We start from the raw sequence: 17,797 nt of genomic DNA, 5'->3' as shown, positions 1-17,797 counted from the left end.
AGCTATATCTAAATCTGAACCGATTTCCATGAAATTCACCAGTAATGTCGAGAGTCATAAGAAAATCCCTCCTGCCAAATTTCGAGAGAGTCGGTTAACAAATGAGCACTTTTTTTAGAATATTTCACAAAATCGGACGAACATATATATGGGAGCTATATCTAAATCTGAACCGATTTTGACCAAACTTTTCAGATATTGTGATAGTCATCAGGGAAAGCGTTGTGCGAATGTTAGGTAAGATGGGTCAATAAATGCGCTTGCTGTGACTCTAGAAGTTAAAATCGGGCGATAAATATACAAGAGGGCTATATCTAAATCTGAACCGATTTCCATGAAATTCACCAGTAATGTCGAGAGTCATAAGAAAATCCCTCCTGCCAAATTTCGAGAGAGTCGGTTAACAAATGAGCACTTTTTTTAGAATATTTCTCAAAATCGGACGAACATATATATGGGAGCTATATCTAAATCTGAATCGATTTTGAGCAAACTTCTCAGATATTGTGATAGTCATCAGGGAAAGCGTTGAGCGAATGTTAGGTAAGATGGGTCAATAAATGCGCTTGCTGTGACTCTAGAAGTTAAAATCGGGCGATAAATATACATGAGAGCTATATCTAAATCTGAACCGATTTCCATGAAATTCACCAGTAATATCGAGAGTCAAGAGAAAATCTTTCTTGCCATATTTCGAGAGAATCGGTTGATAAATGACCATTATATTGCAATATTACTGCTAATCGGACTAACATATATATGGGATATAGCTCCCAAATCTGAACCGATTTTTCCCAATTTCAAAAGGCTTCGTCTCAAGGCATAGGTTGGTCTCCAACAACCAAACCATGTATGTCCCCAATCGGTTTATAACTTATACGAAGGATGCCTTTTATATTTCGGGGTTGGACAACCCTAGTGTTACAATCTGCCAACTGGCAGCTCTATCATAAAACCTAAAATTTTTGAGGTTATATAGAAAGTTTTGACATACGAGCGCTATTTGTGTTGTTTACAGTAACTACAAATATTAATCTCGCCCAAAAAAATCGAATTAAATCGTCAACATTTTCGTGCGATTTTTTACAACTTTCCACGTGGATTAACTCAACAGCAGTGCATCGATAAACTTAATTCAATTTTTGGCGATGAAGCTCCATCAAGAACTAGTGTTTATCGATAGTATGGTGAATTCAACCGATGTCGTAGTTCACTTCAAGACGAATTTCTTGGTCATCCAAAGTCATTTGTTGTTCCACAAACCATTGGTGCTGTGCGTCAACTGAATTTGCAAGATCATCATGTGACCTATAGTGATATTGAGACAGCCTTAGGCATTAGTGGGACCAGCATACATTCAATACTGCATGAACATTTGACCGTTCAAAAAATTATCAATTTGTCAATCGCTCAAAAAAAGGCTCGTGTCGATTGGTCGAAAGAAATGCTACGCGTATGAACCCGCAAGCACGTTAGGTTAGGTTTAAGTGGCAGTCTGCCATCAGACTCAGACGTTTTCTTCCATTGTCATACCATAGGAACAGAAGAAAGAAGATGCCGTCTAGTTCCTATCGTTGAACTATACAGATCGCTTTAGAAAACCCAATAACTTGCGATGGCGGTTTTTGTGCAAGGATCCCTACACACTGTAGTGGTCGGGTAACCTTTTCGATATGACCAGTTTTAGATCTTTAGAGTACACCCCAAAGCCCAAAGCCTGGTCGTTTAGTTTGGAACCATCCGTATAGCCCGCAAGTAAGCAGCTGTCGACTGTATGGGCATTTCAAGACAAGCCAAATTCAACAAAAGTTGCTCGCGCACGAAGCACTTCCAAGCAAATGATCGCCTGATTTTTCGGAAAAACTGGACATGTCGCAATAGTACCACTAGAACAACCACGGAGAGGTACACAACCATTTGTTTTCGAACTGTCTTCCAAGAAATGAGGAAAACCAACCGCCGAAGACAGATCACTCTTCACCACGACAATGCGAGCTTTCACATCGATTTGATGAGTCATCCGCGTATAGTTCTCACTTGGCACCGAATGACTTCCTTTTATCCCGGTACGTAAAAAATAAAATGAGGGGTCAATGTTTTTTTCCACCTGAAGAAGCGGTTGATGGGTTCAGAATGCATGTTTTGGAGATACCTCAATCAGAGTGGCAAACGTGATTCGACAATTGTGCATGCGTTTCAAATGCACAAGTGAATCGTAATGGGGAATATTAATATTTTTGTTTTTCTTCCCTAATCCGGATATACAAAAGGCAACCCTCATAAAAAGTTTCAATATAACCCACTGTTACAAAATTCAGCGAAATGAGTTCTGTTACAGCTCCTGCACAAATAAAAATAATTTTGAAAAACAACAACTTTGGTCGAAAAAACAACTATGAAATTTTTTAATTTTTCTTCAACAATAATTTTGAATCTTAAAGACCCAAAGTATAAATTTGTTGTTGAAAAGCACTCTTTGCAAGCCAACATATAACAACAATATATCCATAAGCAAGGCAAAAACCCATCTAACCAGCCATCGCATGTGCTTTGCTTCGGGTGGTGTTGTTTTTGTTTTTTTTGTTGGGCTCGCACTGCTTTGTCTCGTTCGTTTAACTGCTGCTCTCGGGTTTTCCTCTGTCAGTCTCTACTCTATTACTCTTAAAAACAAATTTTAATAATTTCGGTGTCGCAGAATATTGAACTCATGTTTGGTAGTCTTGGACGCATCCTCTAGCCTACCGACATCGTCTTCTTTATGACGAATTAAATAACAAAAAGTACTGCAGCACCGTAATAAGTGTCTCAATTAATTAAATTTAAAAAAAGGTAAGGACCACTGTAAATTTTTTTTTTTCTGACTACGAAATTTGTATTTTTTTTTATGCCGAATCTTCTAAAATAAGTTTAATGAAGAAAAAAATATAAAATTTGTTTTTCGATTCAATGCTGAAATTCGTGGTGGTGGTTGGTTTCTTCTAAGAGTTATTTTTTTCTGTGTCGAAATCCACTGTGTTACTGAAAAATTGCGTTCAGCTATGAGGCTCATTTTTGGCTAAATGGATAGGTAAACAAGCAAAACTGTCGCATTTGGGGGAAATAACAGCCACATGACAATGCATCCCAGAAAAAACGACAGTTTGGTGTGGTTTATTTTTCTTCACAGACCACCACAGGAAGAAATGTAACCGTCTCTCTATGAATGTTTATCTAAACTATCTTCCTTACCTTCCACTTTACATCTACCATTTTCAAAAGGTAATTGAATTCCTATAAATTTTTTCCTTACCTTGCCACTGTTTGAAATGCCAATTCCACATTCAGACCCGTTTTGGCTGAGGTTTCCATAAAGGGTACATTGTGTTCGCGTGCCAAACGTTCACCATCTTCTCGCTTCACTTGTCGATCACTACTACTGCAGTCAGCTTTGTTACCTTTGTTACCAATGAGAAATAACATGGAGATTCATATGAAAATGGGAATCAATAAAATTATTCAATTGTCCATAAGTACGAACATATTGAAGTATTTAACGATTTTGTTAGGTGGTCTTGTCCTAACTTACCTATGAGTACTATGACAACATCTTCTTGGGCACAATCTCGTATTTCACATAACCAAGCTCGTATATTATCATAAGTTGTTTTGTTGGTAACATCGTAGAGTAGCAGTAAAGCTGTAATGAAAGATGAAATTTTGAATTATATATAACAAGTAAAAGCTTGCTAAGTTCGGTCGGGCCGAATCTTATATACCCTCCACCATGGATCGTATTTGTCAAGTTCTTTGCCCAGTAACTCTTTGTAGGTAAACAAAGGATAATGGATAGGATAATCAGGCTATGCGCCATTTCGGTCCATACTTGGTTTGGATGTTGGAGACCATAGTAGTCATTGTTCAAAATGTCAGCCAAATCGGGTAAGAACTGCGTCCTATAGGGGCCAAGAAGTAATATCGAGAGATCGGTTATATGGTAGCTATATCAGATTAAAGACCGATTCAGACCATATTTGACACACATGTTGAAACTCATAGGATAAGTTGTTGTACAATATTTCAGCCAAATCGGATAATAATTCCGCTCTCCATAGGCTCAGGAAGTCAAGATCCCAGATTTGTTTATATGGCAGTTGTATCAAGTAATGAATCGATTTTTACCATACTTCACTCAGCTGTTGAAAGTCATAACAAAACCATTTCATTCAAAATTTCAAATCGTATAAGAATTGCGCTCTCTAGAGGCTCAAGAAGTATAATCGGGAGATTGGTATATATGGGAGCCATAATAAAACATGGACCTATATGGCCCATTTACAATCCCAACTGTCCAGCACTAGTTGGAAGTATTTGTGAAAAATTTCAAGTAACTAGCTTAACTCCTTTAAAAGTTAGTGTTATTTCGCCAAACAGACAGACGGACCGACATTGCTAAATCGTCTCAGAATGTCAAGACGATCAATAATATATATACTACTAGCTGAACCCGGCCCGCTCCGCTGCGTCTTCTTTTGTTTTATATGGAACAATAGTATCCTTTGAAAATTTACTATCGATAATTAAAGAGCGTTCAAATGAAAATGATATACGTATATCGCTTGACTAACAGTATAACAATATCTGAATTGTCCTTTATCTGAATCCCCGATCTTTATTGGTCTATGAATTCAGGTTATTTAAGTTTGAATATTAGACGTACTCCATTCTTTGACTTTATTTGAGCCCGATATTCTCATGGGGGTTCTGAGCCCCTATGGTTGTGTGAACCCCCAAAACCATGGTCCCGAATGTGGGTAGGAATTTCGTGCTCTACTTCCAAATACCTTTCATTTGATCCCCATATTGCCATGACCGGTCAATATGTATGTCCGATTTAGGGGGGTTTTCGGTGGTCCCCCAGATACTTAGCCCTGAAAAATACCAGCATCGTGCTCTACTCTCAAATACCATTCATTTAAACTCCATATTGTCATTGGTTTAAGGGTCAGTTTATGTGATGAGGTGTCTACCAAACACTTGCCCGAAAATTGTTTATCAAACCGTTTTCTAATCTCAAATACCTTTTGGGACACATATTGACCTCTAGCCATATATTTCCATGGTCGGTAAATTTGTACTCTTTGAGGGTTGTTTTGGGGAAGAGGAGGTGCCCCAAATACATGGTCCCACATTTGGATAACAGATGGTCAGAAAATAATTGCTATTTTGGGAAAGGGGCTCCCCCTAAACACTTGTTTCCACATTTGGATATCAGATTCGTATTCTGCACTCAAATATCTTTTATTTGAGCCCCATATTGCCATGGTCAGTAAAAAAGTCCTATTTGGGGGGTATTTCGGGGAAGGGGAGGACCCCCAGAAACTTGGTCCCACATTTGAAAATCAAATTCGTATTCTACTCGCAAATACCTTTCATTTGAGTCCCATATTGCCATGGCCGATAAATATGTCCGATTTAGGAGTGTTTTTAGGGTTGTGGTGGTCCTACAAACACTTGGTCCGACAATTGGATATCAGATAAGTTTTCTAATCTCAAATACCTTTTATTTGGGTTCCATATTGTCGTGATTGGTCTTTATATATATTTAGTAGATTTTGGGGGTGGGGCGTCCCCCTAGGTACCCCATCCGAAATTTAGATAAAAAAAATTTTGTTTTTAGGTTACTATAGGACGACACACAAAATTTCGCTTAAATCGCATCATCCATCTCCGAGATCTACCGTTTGAATTATGGTAAGGGGAAAATTATGGTAAGGGGGAGGGTCTCAAGAAGTCAAGATCCCATATCGGTTTATATGGCAGCAATATCAGGTTATGAACCGATTTGAACCATATTTGGTACAATTGTTGAAAGTCATAATTAAATACGTCATGCAAGATTTCAGCCAAATCGGATAGGAATTGGGCCCTTTAGAAGCTCAAGAAGTCCAGTCCCCAGATCGGTTTATATGACAGGTTTATCAGGTTATAGACCGATTTGAACCTAATTAAGCACAGTTGTTGGAAGTCATAGCGAAACACGTCGTGCAGAATTTCATTTCAATCGGATAAAAATTGCGCCCTCTGGAGGCTCAAGAAGTCAAGACCCAAGATCAGTTTATATGGCAGCTATATCAGGTTATGGACCGATTTGAACCAAATTAAGCACAGTTGTTGGAAGTCATAGCGAAACACGTCGTACAAAATTTCAGTCAAATCGGATAAGAACTGCGCCCTCTAGAGGCTCAAGAAGTCAAGGCCCAAGATCGGTTTATATGGCAGCTATATCAGGTTATAGACCGATTTGAACCATACTTAGCACAGTTGTTGGATATCATAACAAAACACGTCGTGCAAAATTTCATTCCAATCCGATAAGAATTGCGCCCTCTAGTGGCCATCCCCATCCTACGGTGGAGGGTATAAAAATTGTCAGCGGTGATTTTGCCTTCCTAAAGCTGGCAACATTTGTGAGTTACTATGCCATGTGAAAACTTCTCGTAAAAGAGGTGTCGCACTGCGGCACGCCGTTCGGACTCTACTATAGTAAGTAAAAGCGTGCTAAGTTCGACCGGGCCGAATCTTGGGAACCCACCACCATGGACTCTGCTACAATATGGGAGCTATATCTGGTTATAGACCGATGTGGGTCGTACTTGGCACAGTTGTCAAGAGTCATAACAGAACACTATATACAATATTTCAGCCAAATCCGATGAAAATCGCGGATTGTGAGGGCTCAAGAAGTCAAAGAAGTCGGGTTATAGACCGATTTGAACCGTACTTGGCACAGTTGTTGGAAGCTACAACAGAAAACTATGTGCACAATTTCAGTCAAATCGGACAAAAATTAAGCCTTCCAGGGGCTCCAGAAGTCAAATCGGAAGATCGGTTTATGTGGGTGCTATATCAGGTTATACGCAGATTTAAACCGTACTTGACACAGTTGCTGGAAGTCATAATGGAACACTTTGTGCGAAATTTCAGCCAAACCGGTTTAAAATTGCCGCTTCCAGGGGCTTAAGAAATCAAATCGGGAGATCGGTTTATATGGGATCTATATCAGGTTCTCTACCGATTCCCAGTTGTTGGAAGTCATAACGGAACACTATGTGCAAAATGTCGGCCAAATCGGATGAAAGTTGCGGCTTTCAGGGGCTCAAGAAGTCGAATCGGAAGATCGGTTTATACCGGAGTTATATCAGGTTCTTGACCGATTTAGACTGTACATAATAGAGTAGTTGGAAGTCATAACAGAACAATATGTGCAAAATTTCAACCAAATCGGATGAAAATTGTGGCATTCAGGGGCTCAAGAAGTCAAATCGGGAGATCCGTTTATATGGGAGCTATATTCAGTAATAGACCAATTTGAACCGTACTTCGCACCGTTGTTGGAAGTCGTATTTGAACACTATGTGCCAAATTTCAGCCAAATCGGATGAAAGTTGCGGCTTCCAGGAGCTCAAGATTTCAAATCAGTAAATCGGTTTATATGGGAGCTATATCCAAATCTGAACCGATATAGCCCATTTGCAATCCCCAATGACCTACATCATTATTAAGTATCTGTGCAAAATTTTAAGCGGCTAGCTTTACACGACAATCAAGAATTTATATATTTTATGGGGTCCTAGATCAATATTTAGAGGTGTTATACACAGAACGACTAGATTACTATACCCCCTTCCTATGGTGGTGGGTATAACAAGGAGGCCCCTTATCATTGAGCTTAAAACTTGAATCGGACAACACTCATTGATGTGTGACAAGTTTACCCCTGTTCCTTAATGGGCAAATTTGCGCAACGATAACCTGTACCACAATACTGCTGTAAGGTATGAAATCAATTTTGTCCACTGTACAAGTTATTACGTTTCGCAAATACATTTCTGCTGCCACTTTCTGGCAATTCTTTTCTTGCGTAGAAATTGCTCTATTATCTTTCATTTCTATGTACATGATTTGCTAAATTGTTTGCAACCTCATATTTCAAAGGAATACATTTTCATGGAATTTTTCATATTTGAATCTCATTAAAATTCTCTTTATGTAATGGATATGCTATAGATACTATTCGCTGGACAAATTCCCTAAAATGTGTTTAATGAATTCAAGGAAACGCCAAATATGAATTATGGGGAATTGGTGTCCATTAACTTGGCGACAAAACATTTCTTTAACTGACATTATTTCCCAGGCTGGCTGCAGAGACCAAAACGAAATGTTTTATAAACCTTCTAGCATAGGAAGGGGATGTACCAATTTTGGTGATTCTATTTGTAACACTTCAAAATAGTGGTGTATACATACATACGAGGGTTGCCTTTTATATTTCGAGATTGGACAAACCTTGTGCTGCAATCTGCCAACTGACAGCTCTATCGCAAAGCTTAACATTTTTGAGGTTATACGTACTCTGAACGTTTTGACATATGAGCGCTATTTGTGTTGTTTACAGTAACTTAAAAGCCTCATCTCGCCCAAAATATGGAATTAAATCGTAAACATTTACGTGCGATTATTTTTTACGACTTTCGGCATGGATTAACTCAACAAAAGTGCCTCGATGAACTTAATTCAATTTTTGGCGATGAAGCTCCATCAAGGACCAGTGTTTATCGATAGTATGGTGAATTCAACCGAGATCGTAGTTCACTTCAAGACGAATTTCGTGAAGGTCTTCCAAAATCCATTGATGCTGTGCGTCAAATGATATTGCAAATTCGACATGTGACCTATCGTGAGATTGAGACAAGCTTAGGCATTAGTAAGACCAGCACAAATTCAACATTGAATGAATATTTGACCGTCAAAAAAATTTGCTCGCGATTGTCAATCGCTCAAAAAAAGTCTCGTGTCGATTGGTCAAAAGAAATGCTCCAAAAATACGAAACAACTGCATTTTTGAGCAACCAAAACATCGATTCGACTGCAATTTATTTAATTTAATAACCAAAAACGTTACCGCTAACGGCCGTGGTGCAAAATTGGATCTTACGAAAGTGTCATTTGAGAACCTGGAGGTAGAGATTTCTTTCCGATAAGGGCAAGTTTTTGTTTCGGTCATGTGTGGAATGTTGTGGAGGGCGTATAAGATTCGGTCCTTTATATAAAAAGGATGCGGGAATAGGATACAAATGCCACTTGACTGTTGCTAAACGCCTCGATCGAACCTAGGAGAGTAAATGGGTCTGAAGGTCGAGTAGATGCATCGACAAAGTTTTTCTATCGCCCACCACAACACAAAACGATCCTGAAGAAGGAGAAGATCCGAGCGATCAAGGGGTGCATGCAATGGTTAATGCAGATCTGTAATGGAGATTCTTTGTATATAAACCTGATCTTCTGATCTCATGCAAATGCAAATTTTACCCATGAACCAAGGAACAGGGGCAAACTTCTCACATATAAATGAGTGCAGTCCGATTCAAGTTTAAGCTCAATGATAAGGGGCCTGCTTTTTATAGCCGAGTCCAAACGGCGTGCCACAGTGCAACACCTCATAGGAGAGAAGTTTTATATGGCATAGTACCTCGCAAATGTTGCCAGCATTAGGAGAGGAAAACCACCGCTGAAAATTTTTTCGGGCGGTCTCGCCAGGATTCGATCCCAGGCGTTTAGCGTCATACGCGGACATGCTAACCTCTGCACTACGGTGGCCTCCAATCATGAGCTTGATCGTCATGACATTTTAAGTTGATCTAGCTATGTCCGTCTGTCCGTTTGTATGTCTGTCGAAAGCACGCAAACTTTCGAAGGAGTAAAGCTAGCCGCTTGAAATTTTACAAAAATACTTTCTATTAGTGTAGGTCGGTTGGGATTGTAAATGGGCTATATCGGTCCACGTTTTGGTATAGCTGCCATATAAACCGATCTGGGATCTTGACTTCTTGAGCCTGTAGAGGTCGCAATTGTTATCCGATTTACCTGAAATTTTGTACGACGGATTCTCTCATGACCATCAACATACGAGTTTATTATGGTCTGAATCGGTATATAGCCTGATACAGCTCCCATATAAATCGACCTCTCTATTTTACTTCTTGAGCCCCCAAAGGGCCCAATTCTTATTCGAATTGCCTTACATTTTACACAGGTCTCCAACATATAATTTAATTGTGGTCCGAACCAGACCATATCTTGATATCGCTCTAATAGCAGAGCAAATCTTTTCTTTTATCCTTTTTTGCCTACGAAGAGATGCCGGGAAAAGAACTCGACAAATGCGACCCATGGTGGAGGGTATATAAGATTCGGCACGGCCGAACTTAGCACGCTTTTACTTGTTTAACTTTCCCATTGTAAGACGGGCCTCAACAATAATTTCCAAAAACACCAGATCTCGGAGATGGGTAGGGCGATTTAAACGAAATTTTTTTGGCTCTCTTACATTAAACTTAAATCAAAAATTTGTTATCAGAATCTGAGGTGGGGTGCGTAGGAGGGCCGCTTACCCCAGAACCCGCCAAATGGATCTATAGACCAATCACTACAATATGGGTATCAAATTATAGGTATTTGAGAGTAGAAAGCGAATCTGGTATTCAATTGAGGGACTAAGTGTTTCGTGGGTCACCCTTAAAAACCCCTCTATCGGACATATTTACCGACCATGGCAGTATTGATCTTAAATGAAAGGTCTTTGAGAGTAGAGCACGAAATTGACTTCCACTTTTGAGACCAAGTCTATGGGGATCCACCATACCCTTAAACAGGACTTTTACTTATTGGGGATTAAATAAAAGGTATTTGAGAATAGAAAATTCCACAGGAAAATTGGAATACATTTTCAACTGAAATTAGGCAGAAATTTCCAAATTAGTAGTACGTTTCTCCAATAAAGCATTATCGGGCACAGCAGAGGGGTCAGCTCAGCTAGTCTCAAATATAATATAACGAGTGTATGTTATCAAGACATGTCTTCAGAGCCTCTCATTTAAGCTTTGCCTAATAATTTCAAAGACTTTAAAGTAAATACAACAAATGAATGGATCGACAAGTTGAAATAGTCGATCATTGCTGAGTGCTACCAAATTACATTCTTCTTTCACTTTTAACTATAATACAATTTTGAAAAATCATAAATCCTTAACTCAATTTTAGAGATTTATCACCATTCATCTACTCAAGAGTTGCACACAAATTCTGTTTTATCTCATATAGCCATCATTTGTCAAAATTTAGGCAAAAGCAACCATTTTAGGCTAGCCTGTTGGGAAATGATAACCTTTGGCTGAAATATGTATTTATCAATTTATTGCAAGAGATGAGTTAGTTGTATGTATTGGTGTTTTGGGGATATTATTGTTTTGTGTGTGTGTGTGTGTGTGTGTACGTACCATGAGCATCTCTGTAGTAGGCGTGTGTAACACTGCGAAAACGTTCCTGGCCGGCTGTATCCCAAATTTGCAGCTTTACTCGCGTTCCATCCACCACAACCACTTTGTTCTGCATAAATGTGTGCGATTTTGTTTGTCGTTGTTATAGCGAGGATGAGGAAAACACATAAAAATAAAAAAAATTCAATATTATTAATAACATTATGCCAAAGAGAGAGAGAGAGAGAGAGAGAGAGTGAGAGAGAGAACGATTAAGTGAAAGAGATATAGAGTGCATAAAAAAGGGGTTTAAATTATTTAAATGTGGTTTCAGTAACTCTGCCGTAATTTATCACTGACCCTGATGGTGATGATGATGATAGTAATGCTGTTGGTGAACCTTTTTTTTTCAAAATTGATTGAAAGTGGGCCATTATTTAAAGCATAATATTAAACAAATTAAATTGCCTATATATTTGGGCTTTTAGAAATGGATTAGTGTTTATTAAATTATAACATGAAAACATTCAAGTCTGCTATAAATACTTTGTGTATTTATTTAAAAACATGCTACACAAATGTTCATCAACAACAACAACATGCACAAAAGAGTCAAGCTGAGTCAAGCTATTGGTAGGTGGGGTTATAGAAATGATTTTTCCGATAAGTGTAAATATAACCCATTTTTTGTTCTATTATCTTGTTTGTTTTTTTTTCAACATGACATTTACACTTTTTTTATGTGAATGAGTACAAGTTTGGATGAATAGACTGGAAGACAGACGGGCAGACAGGTCGTCATATCGATGGATGGACGGATGTCTGTGTATTTTTCTATGGTTGACATCACATCAAGGTTTTCATAAACCTGTGATGTGATGATATTGATTGATAAAAATTCCATGTACATGCCAATTTAATGTGACCTTATTGGGTGGGATTAAAATTTGTAAACAAAAAACAAAAAGTGATTTTCATACCCTCCACCATAAGTATACTAATTTCGTCATTCTGTTTGTAACTACTCGAAATATTCGTCTGAGACCCCATAAAGTATTGGGTTGCCCAAAAAGTAATTGCGGATTTTTTAAAAGAAAGTAAATGCATTTTTAATAAAACTTAGAATGAACTTTAATCAAATATACTTTTTTTACACTTTTTTCTAAAGCAAGCTAAAAGTAACAGCTGATAACTGACAGAAGAAAGAATGCAACTACAGAGTCACAAGCTGTGAAAAAATTTGTCAACGCTGACTATATGAAAAATCCGCAATTACTTTTGGGGCAACCCAATAAATATATTCTTGATCGTCGTGACATTTTATGTCGATCTAGCCATGTCCCTCAGTCCGTCCGTCCGTCTGTCTGTCGAAAGCACGCCAACTTCCGAAGGATTGAAGCTAGTCGCTTGAAATTTTGCACAAATACTTCTTATCAGTGCAGGTCGGTTGGTATTGTAAATGGGCCATATCGGTCCATGCTTCGATATAGCTGCCATATAAACCGATCTTGGGTCTTGACTTCTTGAACCTCTAGAGTGCGCAATTCTTATCCGATTGGAATGAAATTTTGCACGACGTGTGCCAAGTATGGTTCAAATCGGTCCATAACCTGATATAGGTGCCATAAAAACCGATCTTGGGTCTTGAATTCTTGAGCCTCTAGAGTGCGCAATTCTTATCCGATTGGAATGAAATTTTGAACGACGTGTGCCAAATATGGTTCAAATCGGTCCATAACTTGATATAGCTGTCATATAAACCGATCTTGGGTCTTGACTTCTCGAGCCTCTAGAGTGCGCAATTCTTATCCGATTGGAATGAAATTTTGCACGACGAGTTTTGTTATGATATCTAAAAACTGTGCCAAGTATGGTTCAAATCGGTCCATAACTTGATATAGCTGTCATATAAACCGATCTTGGGTCTTGACTTCTTGAGCTTCTAGAGTGCGCAATTCTTATCCGATTGGAATGAAATTTTGCACGAAGTATTTTGTTATGATATCTAACAATTGTGCCGGGTGTGGTTTAAATCGGTCCATAACTAGATATAGCTGTCATATAAACCGATCTTGGGTATTGACTTCTTGAGCTTCTAGAGGGCGCAATTCCTATCCGATTTGGCTGAAATTTAGCATGACGTATTTTATTCTTCCTTTCAACAACTGTGTCAAATAAGGTTCAAATTGGTTCACAACCTGATATAGCTGCCATATAAACCGATCTGGGATCTTGACTTCTTTAGCCTCTAGTGGTCGCAATTATCAACCGATTTGCCTGAAATTTTGTACGACGGATCCATGTCATGACCATCAACATACGTGTTTATTATGGTGTGAATCGGTCTATAGCCTGATACAGCTCCCATATAAATCGATCTCTCTATTTTACGTCTTGAGCCCCCAAAGGGCGCAATCCTAATTCGAATTGGCTGACATTTTACACAGGTCTCCAACATATAATTTAATTGTGGTCCGAAACCGGACCATATCTTGATATCGCTCTAATAGCAGAGCAAATCTTTTCTTATATCCTTTTTTGCCTAAGAAGAGATGCCGGGAAAAGAACTCAACAAATGCGATCCATGGTGGAGGGTATATAAGATTCGGCCCGGCCGAACTTAGCACGCTTTTACTTGTTTTTTTTTTTTATAAATTAATCCAGTGATACTAATTAATTTTTTTATTAGGTTTTTTTTTTAGGATTCTGAAAATCGCGATTCAGAAAAAGCGTGGGGTAGTTAAACATATTTCCTTGATGGAGGAATTTTTCCTTTAAAAAAATTGCATATTTATTAGTGTGCTTATATATGCAGTTTTTGAGCTTAAAAAGCATGGTTTAGGCGCTAGACCAGTATTCCGCCCCTGTTAAAAGATACCCGTCAAATGTTGACGGCCTAAAAAAACGTTGATTTGCGAATGTGCAACTGCAATATCCTGCCCCTTATCTTTGAGGTAAAATTTGAATCGGGCAGCACTCATTGATATGTGAGAAGTTTGCCCTTGTTCCTGAATGGAATGTTCGTGGGAAAATTCGCATTTGCAACTGCAAAATCTAAACAAGACCGACTTTACCTACTTACAGAAAGTTCCTTTGAATTGGGGCAGGCTTCACTTTGTTTTCAGATTTACTCCGGTGGAAGAGAGGTTGGCCAAAATAGGCTAAAGGAAAATTATTCTACATCACTGTCATATGTACTCAGGATACGACAGACGATAAGGACGAACAGAAAATAGAAAGAGAGAACATCTTTGGAAAAGATAGGAATGGCAAGGAAATTTTGTGAATTTTTTTTTATGCTGCACCACTAATGTGGTACAGGGTGTAATAGCTTAGTGCATTCGTTTGTAACACCCAGAAAGAAGAGAGCTAGACAAATGCATGAGTATGCCGATCGACTCAGAATCACGAATACTTTAAAGGTATGTCCTTCCGTCTCTCAGTCTGTCCGTCTGCCTGTCCATGTTAATACGTATACCAAGTACAGATCGCCCTTTCATAATTTTTGATAATCTTTAAATTTGGCGCAGAATTTTTGTTTTTGGCTTGGAGACGAAGCCTATAGAAATCGGAGAAACTCGGTTCAGTTTGGATATGGCTCCCATACATATGTTTGACCGATTTGGACTAATATTGTAATAATATCGTCATTTATTTACCGATTCTCAAAAATTTAGCCCAAGGGATTCTCTTCTGACTCTCAACATTACAAGTGATTTTCATCGAAATCAGTTCAGATTTGGATATAGCTTCCAGCCATCAGCCATTTTTATATTCAGAGCCTTTGTCAGTGTACTTCTGAACAGATTTTCTCAAAATTTTACACACAATGTCTCCTTTTATGACTTATGTCGATTATGTCGATTTGGTTGGAATCGGTATCGATTTAGTTATAGCTCCCATATATATTTTCGTTGGATTTTGACTATTACTGCGACGATTTTCTCTATGACTCCTACGGATTGGTCAAAATACTACATTTTAAATTTAAGCTATTTTTTTTTTTAATTTCCTGCATCCCCAAAGTGGTGTAGGGTATCAAAAGGTCGGCTTTGTCCGACTTTGTTCCGTCCTTACTTTACTTTAAATGGCTATGACAAAACAATTGTCCCATTAGCTGAACTTAGAATGGCGTTCCAAGCGCCTTGATCTTCTGCGCTCCTTCTATAATCTCCGACACCAAGTTTCGAGGTTTCTCCCACAACTTGATCTTTCCACCAGGCTTTTGGTCTTTCCGGTTTGCGTGTACCACCGTGTTTGCCTTCAAAAGACTTCTTTGTTGGAGCTTCTTCATCCATTCTGAAAATATGACCTAGCTAATGCAGCCGTTGTATTTTGATGCGTGTAACTATTGGCGCAGTGTGAATATCTGGTCTAGGGTGGATTTACCAGGTCTAAAGCCGCATTGATAGGGCCCAATTATCTCATTGACTTTAGGTTTTAATCTTTCACACAGTACGCTCGAGAGTATCTTGTATGCGATTGGGAGGAGTCTTATTCCTCTGTAGTTGGCACATTCCGTCTTGTCTCCTTTCTTGTGTACGGGACATAGTATGCTGAGATTTCAATCATCGGATATGCGTTCTTCTAGCCAGATTACGCAAATAAGCTGATGCACACACCTTATCAGCGTGTCGCCTATGGTCTTAAATAGTTCAGCGGGTAACCCATCGGCTCCTGATGCCTTGTAGTACTTAAGTCGGGTCACTGCTACTTGGACCTCATTTTGACTAGGAGGTAAACATTCCATACCATCATCAGGGATTGGTTCTGCGTAATCCTCCTTGCCGCCAACGTCGGACACTAGCAGTTGGGTAAAATGTTCTTTCCATATCCTCAGCATGTTATCTGTGTTAGTTACCAGATTTCCTTCTTTGTTTCTGCAGGAGGATGTGCCTGCACCAAAACCATCGGTTTGATGTTTAATTCTTTGGTAGAATTTCCGGACTTCATTCTGATTCCTGTACATCTCAATTCGCTCACACTCACGTCTTTCCATTTTCTTTTTCTTTCTGCGGAATAGACGTTTCTCCTCTCTCCTTTTCTCCTCCCTCCTTTTCTCCCGATACCTTCAGTAGCATCTCGACACTCTTGGTCGTATCATGGTACCCAAGTACGGATTTCGTGGCATTTTCCAAGGAGTGAACAATAGTTTGCCACTGCGCCATTATATCATCGGAACTAGGAGTGCTTTCACCAAGCAGTTGCGTCAGTCGAGTGGAGTATGCCGCTACCATTTGTTGTGTTTGCAGCTTTTCAATGTCCAGCTTCCGTGCAGTGTCAGATCGTACTTTCCTCGCCATGCTCAAACGGGTGCGAACCTTTGCTGCAACAAGGTAATGATCCGAATCTATATTCGCTCCACGCTGGACTTTCCGACTGTCCGTTTTTACTATTCCTTTGTTTTTCATAGTAGTTCTCAGTTTCGGTAGCCACCATTAGCATTTACTATCAACGAAATCTGATAGTAAATGCGCCTTTTATGGGCCAAAGAACTTAAATCGGGTGAACGGTCTCCTCTCCTCACCTAATTGCCAGATTCGTATTGTACTCTCAGATACCTTTCATTTGAGCCACATATTGACACGAACTGTCTGAATCAGTTCGGCGGCGTACCTCCAATAGCTTGATCGGAAATATTTTTTAGCAGACTCTTGCTTTAATGATGCATATTATGCTTATTCCATATTTCATTCCACCCCAATATGTCTAACAAAAATTCTCTTTATACTTCTTTAAACACTTGATGGACATATGTATCGTGTATATGGTAAATGATAACATACTCACTCATGCTCATACATGTACATATGTATGTATGTATGTGGTACAGGGAAAAGGAAATGTTATCCCTTATGTCGACAATGACACCACATTGATGTCAAGCGGCGATGTGTGGTGATGATGGGTACTGGCATTAGCGTTGTTGGTGATGATACACTCTTATGCTATACTATGTTGTGGTATGTAGGACACATCAATCCACACTAGACACACACACACACACACATACACTAATATGTATGCTTGTAGTAGGATGGGATTCAAAGGATTTATGAAATATGTATGCATGCGAGAGCAAGTAAATAGATCAGCGCAATTTTATTACAGTTGAATTGAATTTTATAAAAATAAATTCATTTTAAATGTTTTCATTTAATCGAAATGAGGTTATGTGAAGGGGTAGATTAGAGGTTGGGCGTTGGGTCGATGCCTATGATACTATTTTTGAGCCCAACCGCAGTGGAACTTTATTGGTATGTTGTTACAAAGTGTTACAATGTAGTGTAAATCTCTAGAGTGTCAGCTTTTCAATATCGTCGACATTTAAAGTGAAATGTCAACTGTCATTGAGAAAGTAAATCGGATTTAGAACAATTGTTTACTTGCTTTCATGTCATCTTGATAAGAGGAATTTCTCTTGAGATATTGTCGTAGCATCATAGGCTGTCTGTTATTATAACCACCACCGAAGGGTGGGGGTATATTCATTTTGTCAT

The 17,797-nt window shown here is 38.8% G+C and overlaps 1 protein-coding gene across 2 annotated transcripts in view; it reads right to left on the bottom strand.

The window, feature by feature from the left end:
* Nucleotides 1-17,797, bottom strand: part of LOC106089390 (ras-related protein Rab-26) — a 219,344-nt gene that overhangs the window by 2,430 nt on the left and 199,117 nt on the right. For both annotated transcript variants that reach the window (XM_013255223.2, XM_059370951.1), the window contains 3 exons: nt 11,319-11,427; nt 3,566-3,676; nt 3,290-3,434 (listed from right to left, as the gene is read on the bottom strand). In XM_013255223.2, the coding sequence (XP_013110677.2) occupies nt 3,290-3,434; nt 3,566-3,676; nt 11,319-11,427 (365 nt within the window). The remainder of the gene's footprint in view (nt 1-3,289; nt 3,435-3,565; nt 3,677-11,318; nt 11,428-17,797) is intronic.

The sequence above is a fragment of the Stomoxys calcitrans genome, chromosome 1, assembly GCF_963082655.1.
Source record: "Stomoxys calcitrans chromosome 1, idStoCalc2.1, whole genome shotgun sequence".
NCBI lineage: Eukaryota > Metazoa > Arthropoda > Insecta > Diptera > Muscidae > Stomoxys > Stomoxys calcitrans.
This window is presented reverse-complemented; position numbering and strand designations above follow the sequence as displayed.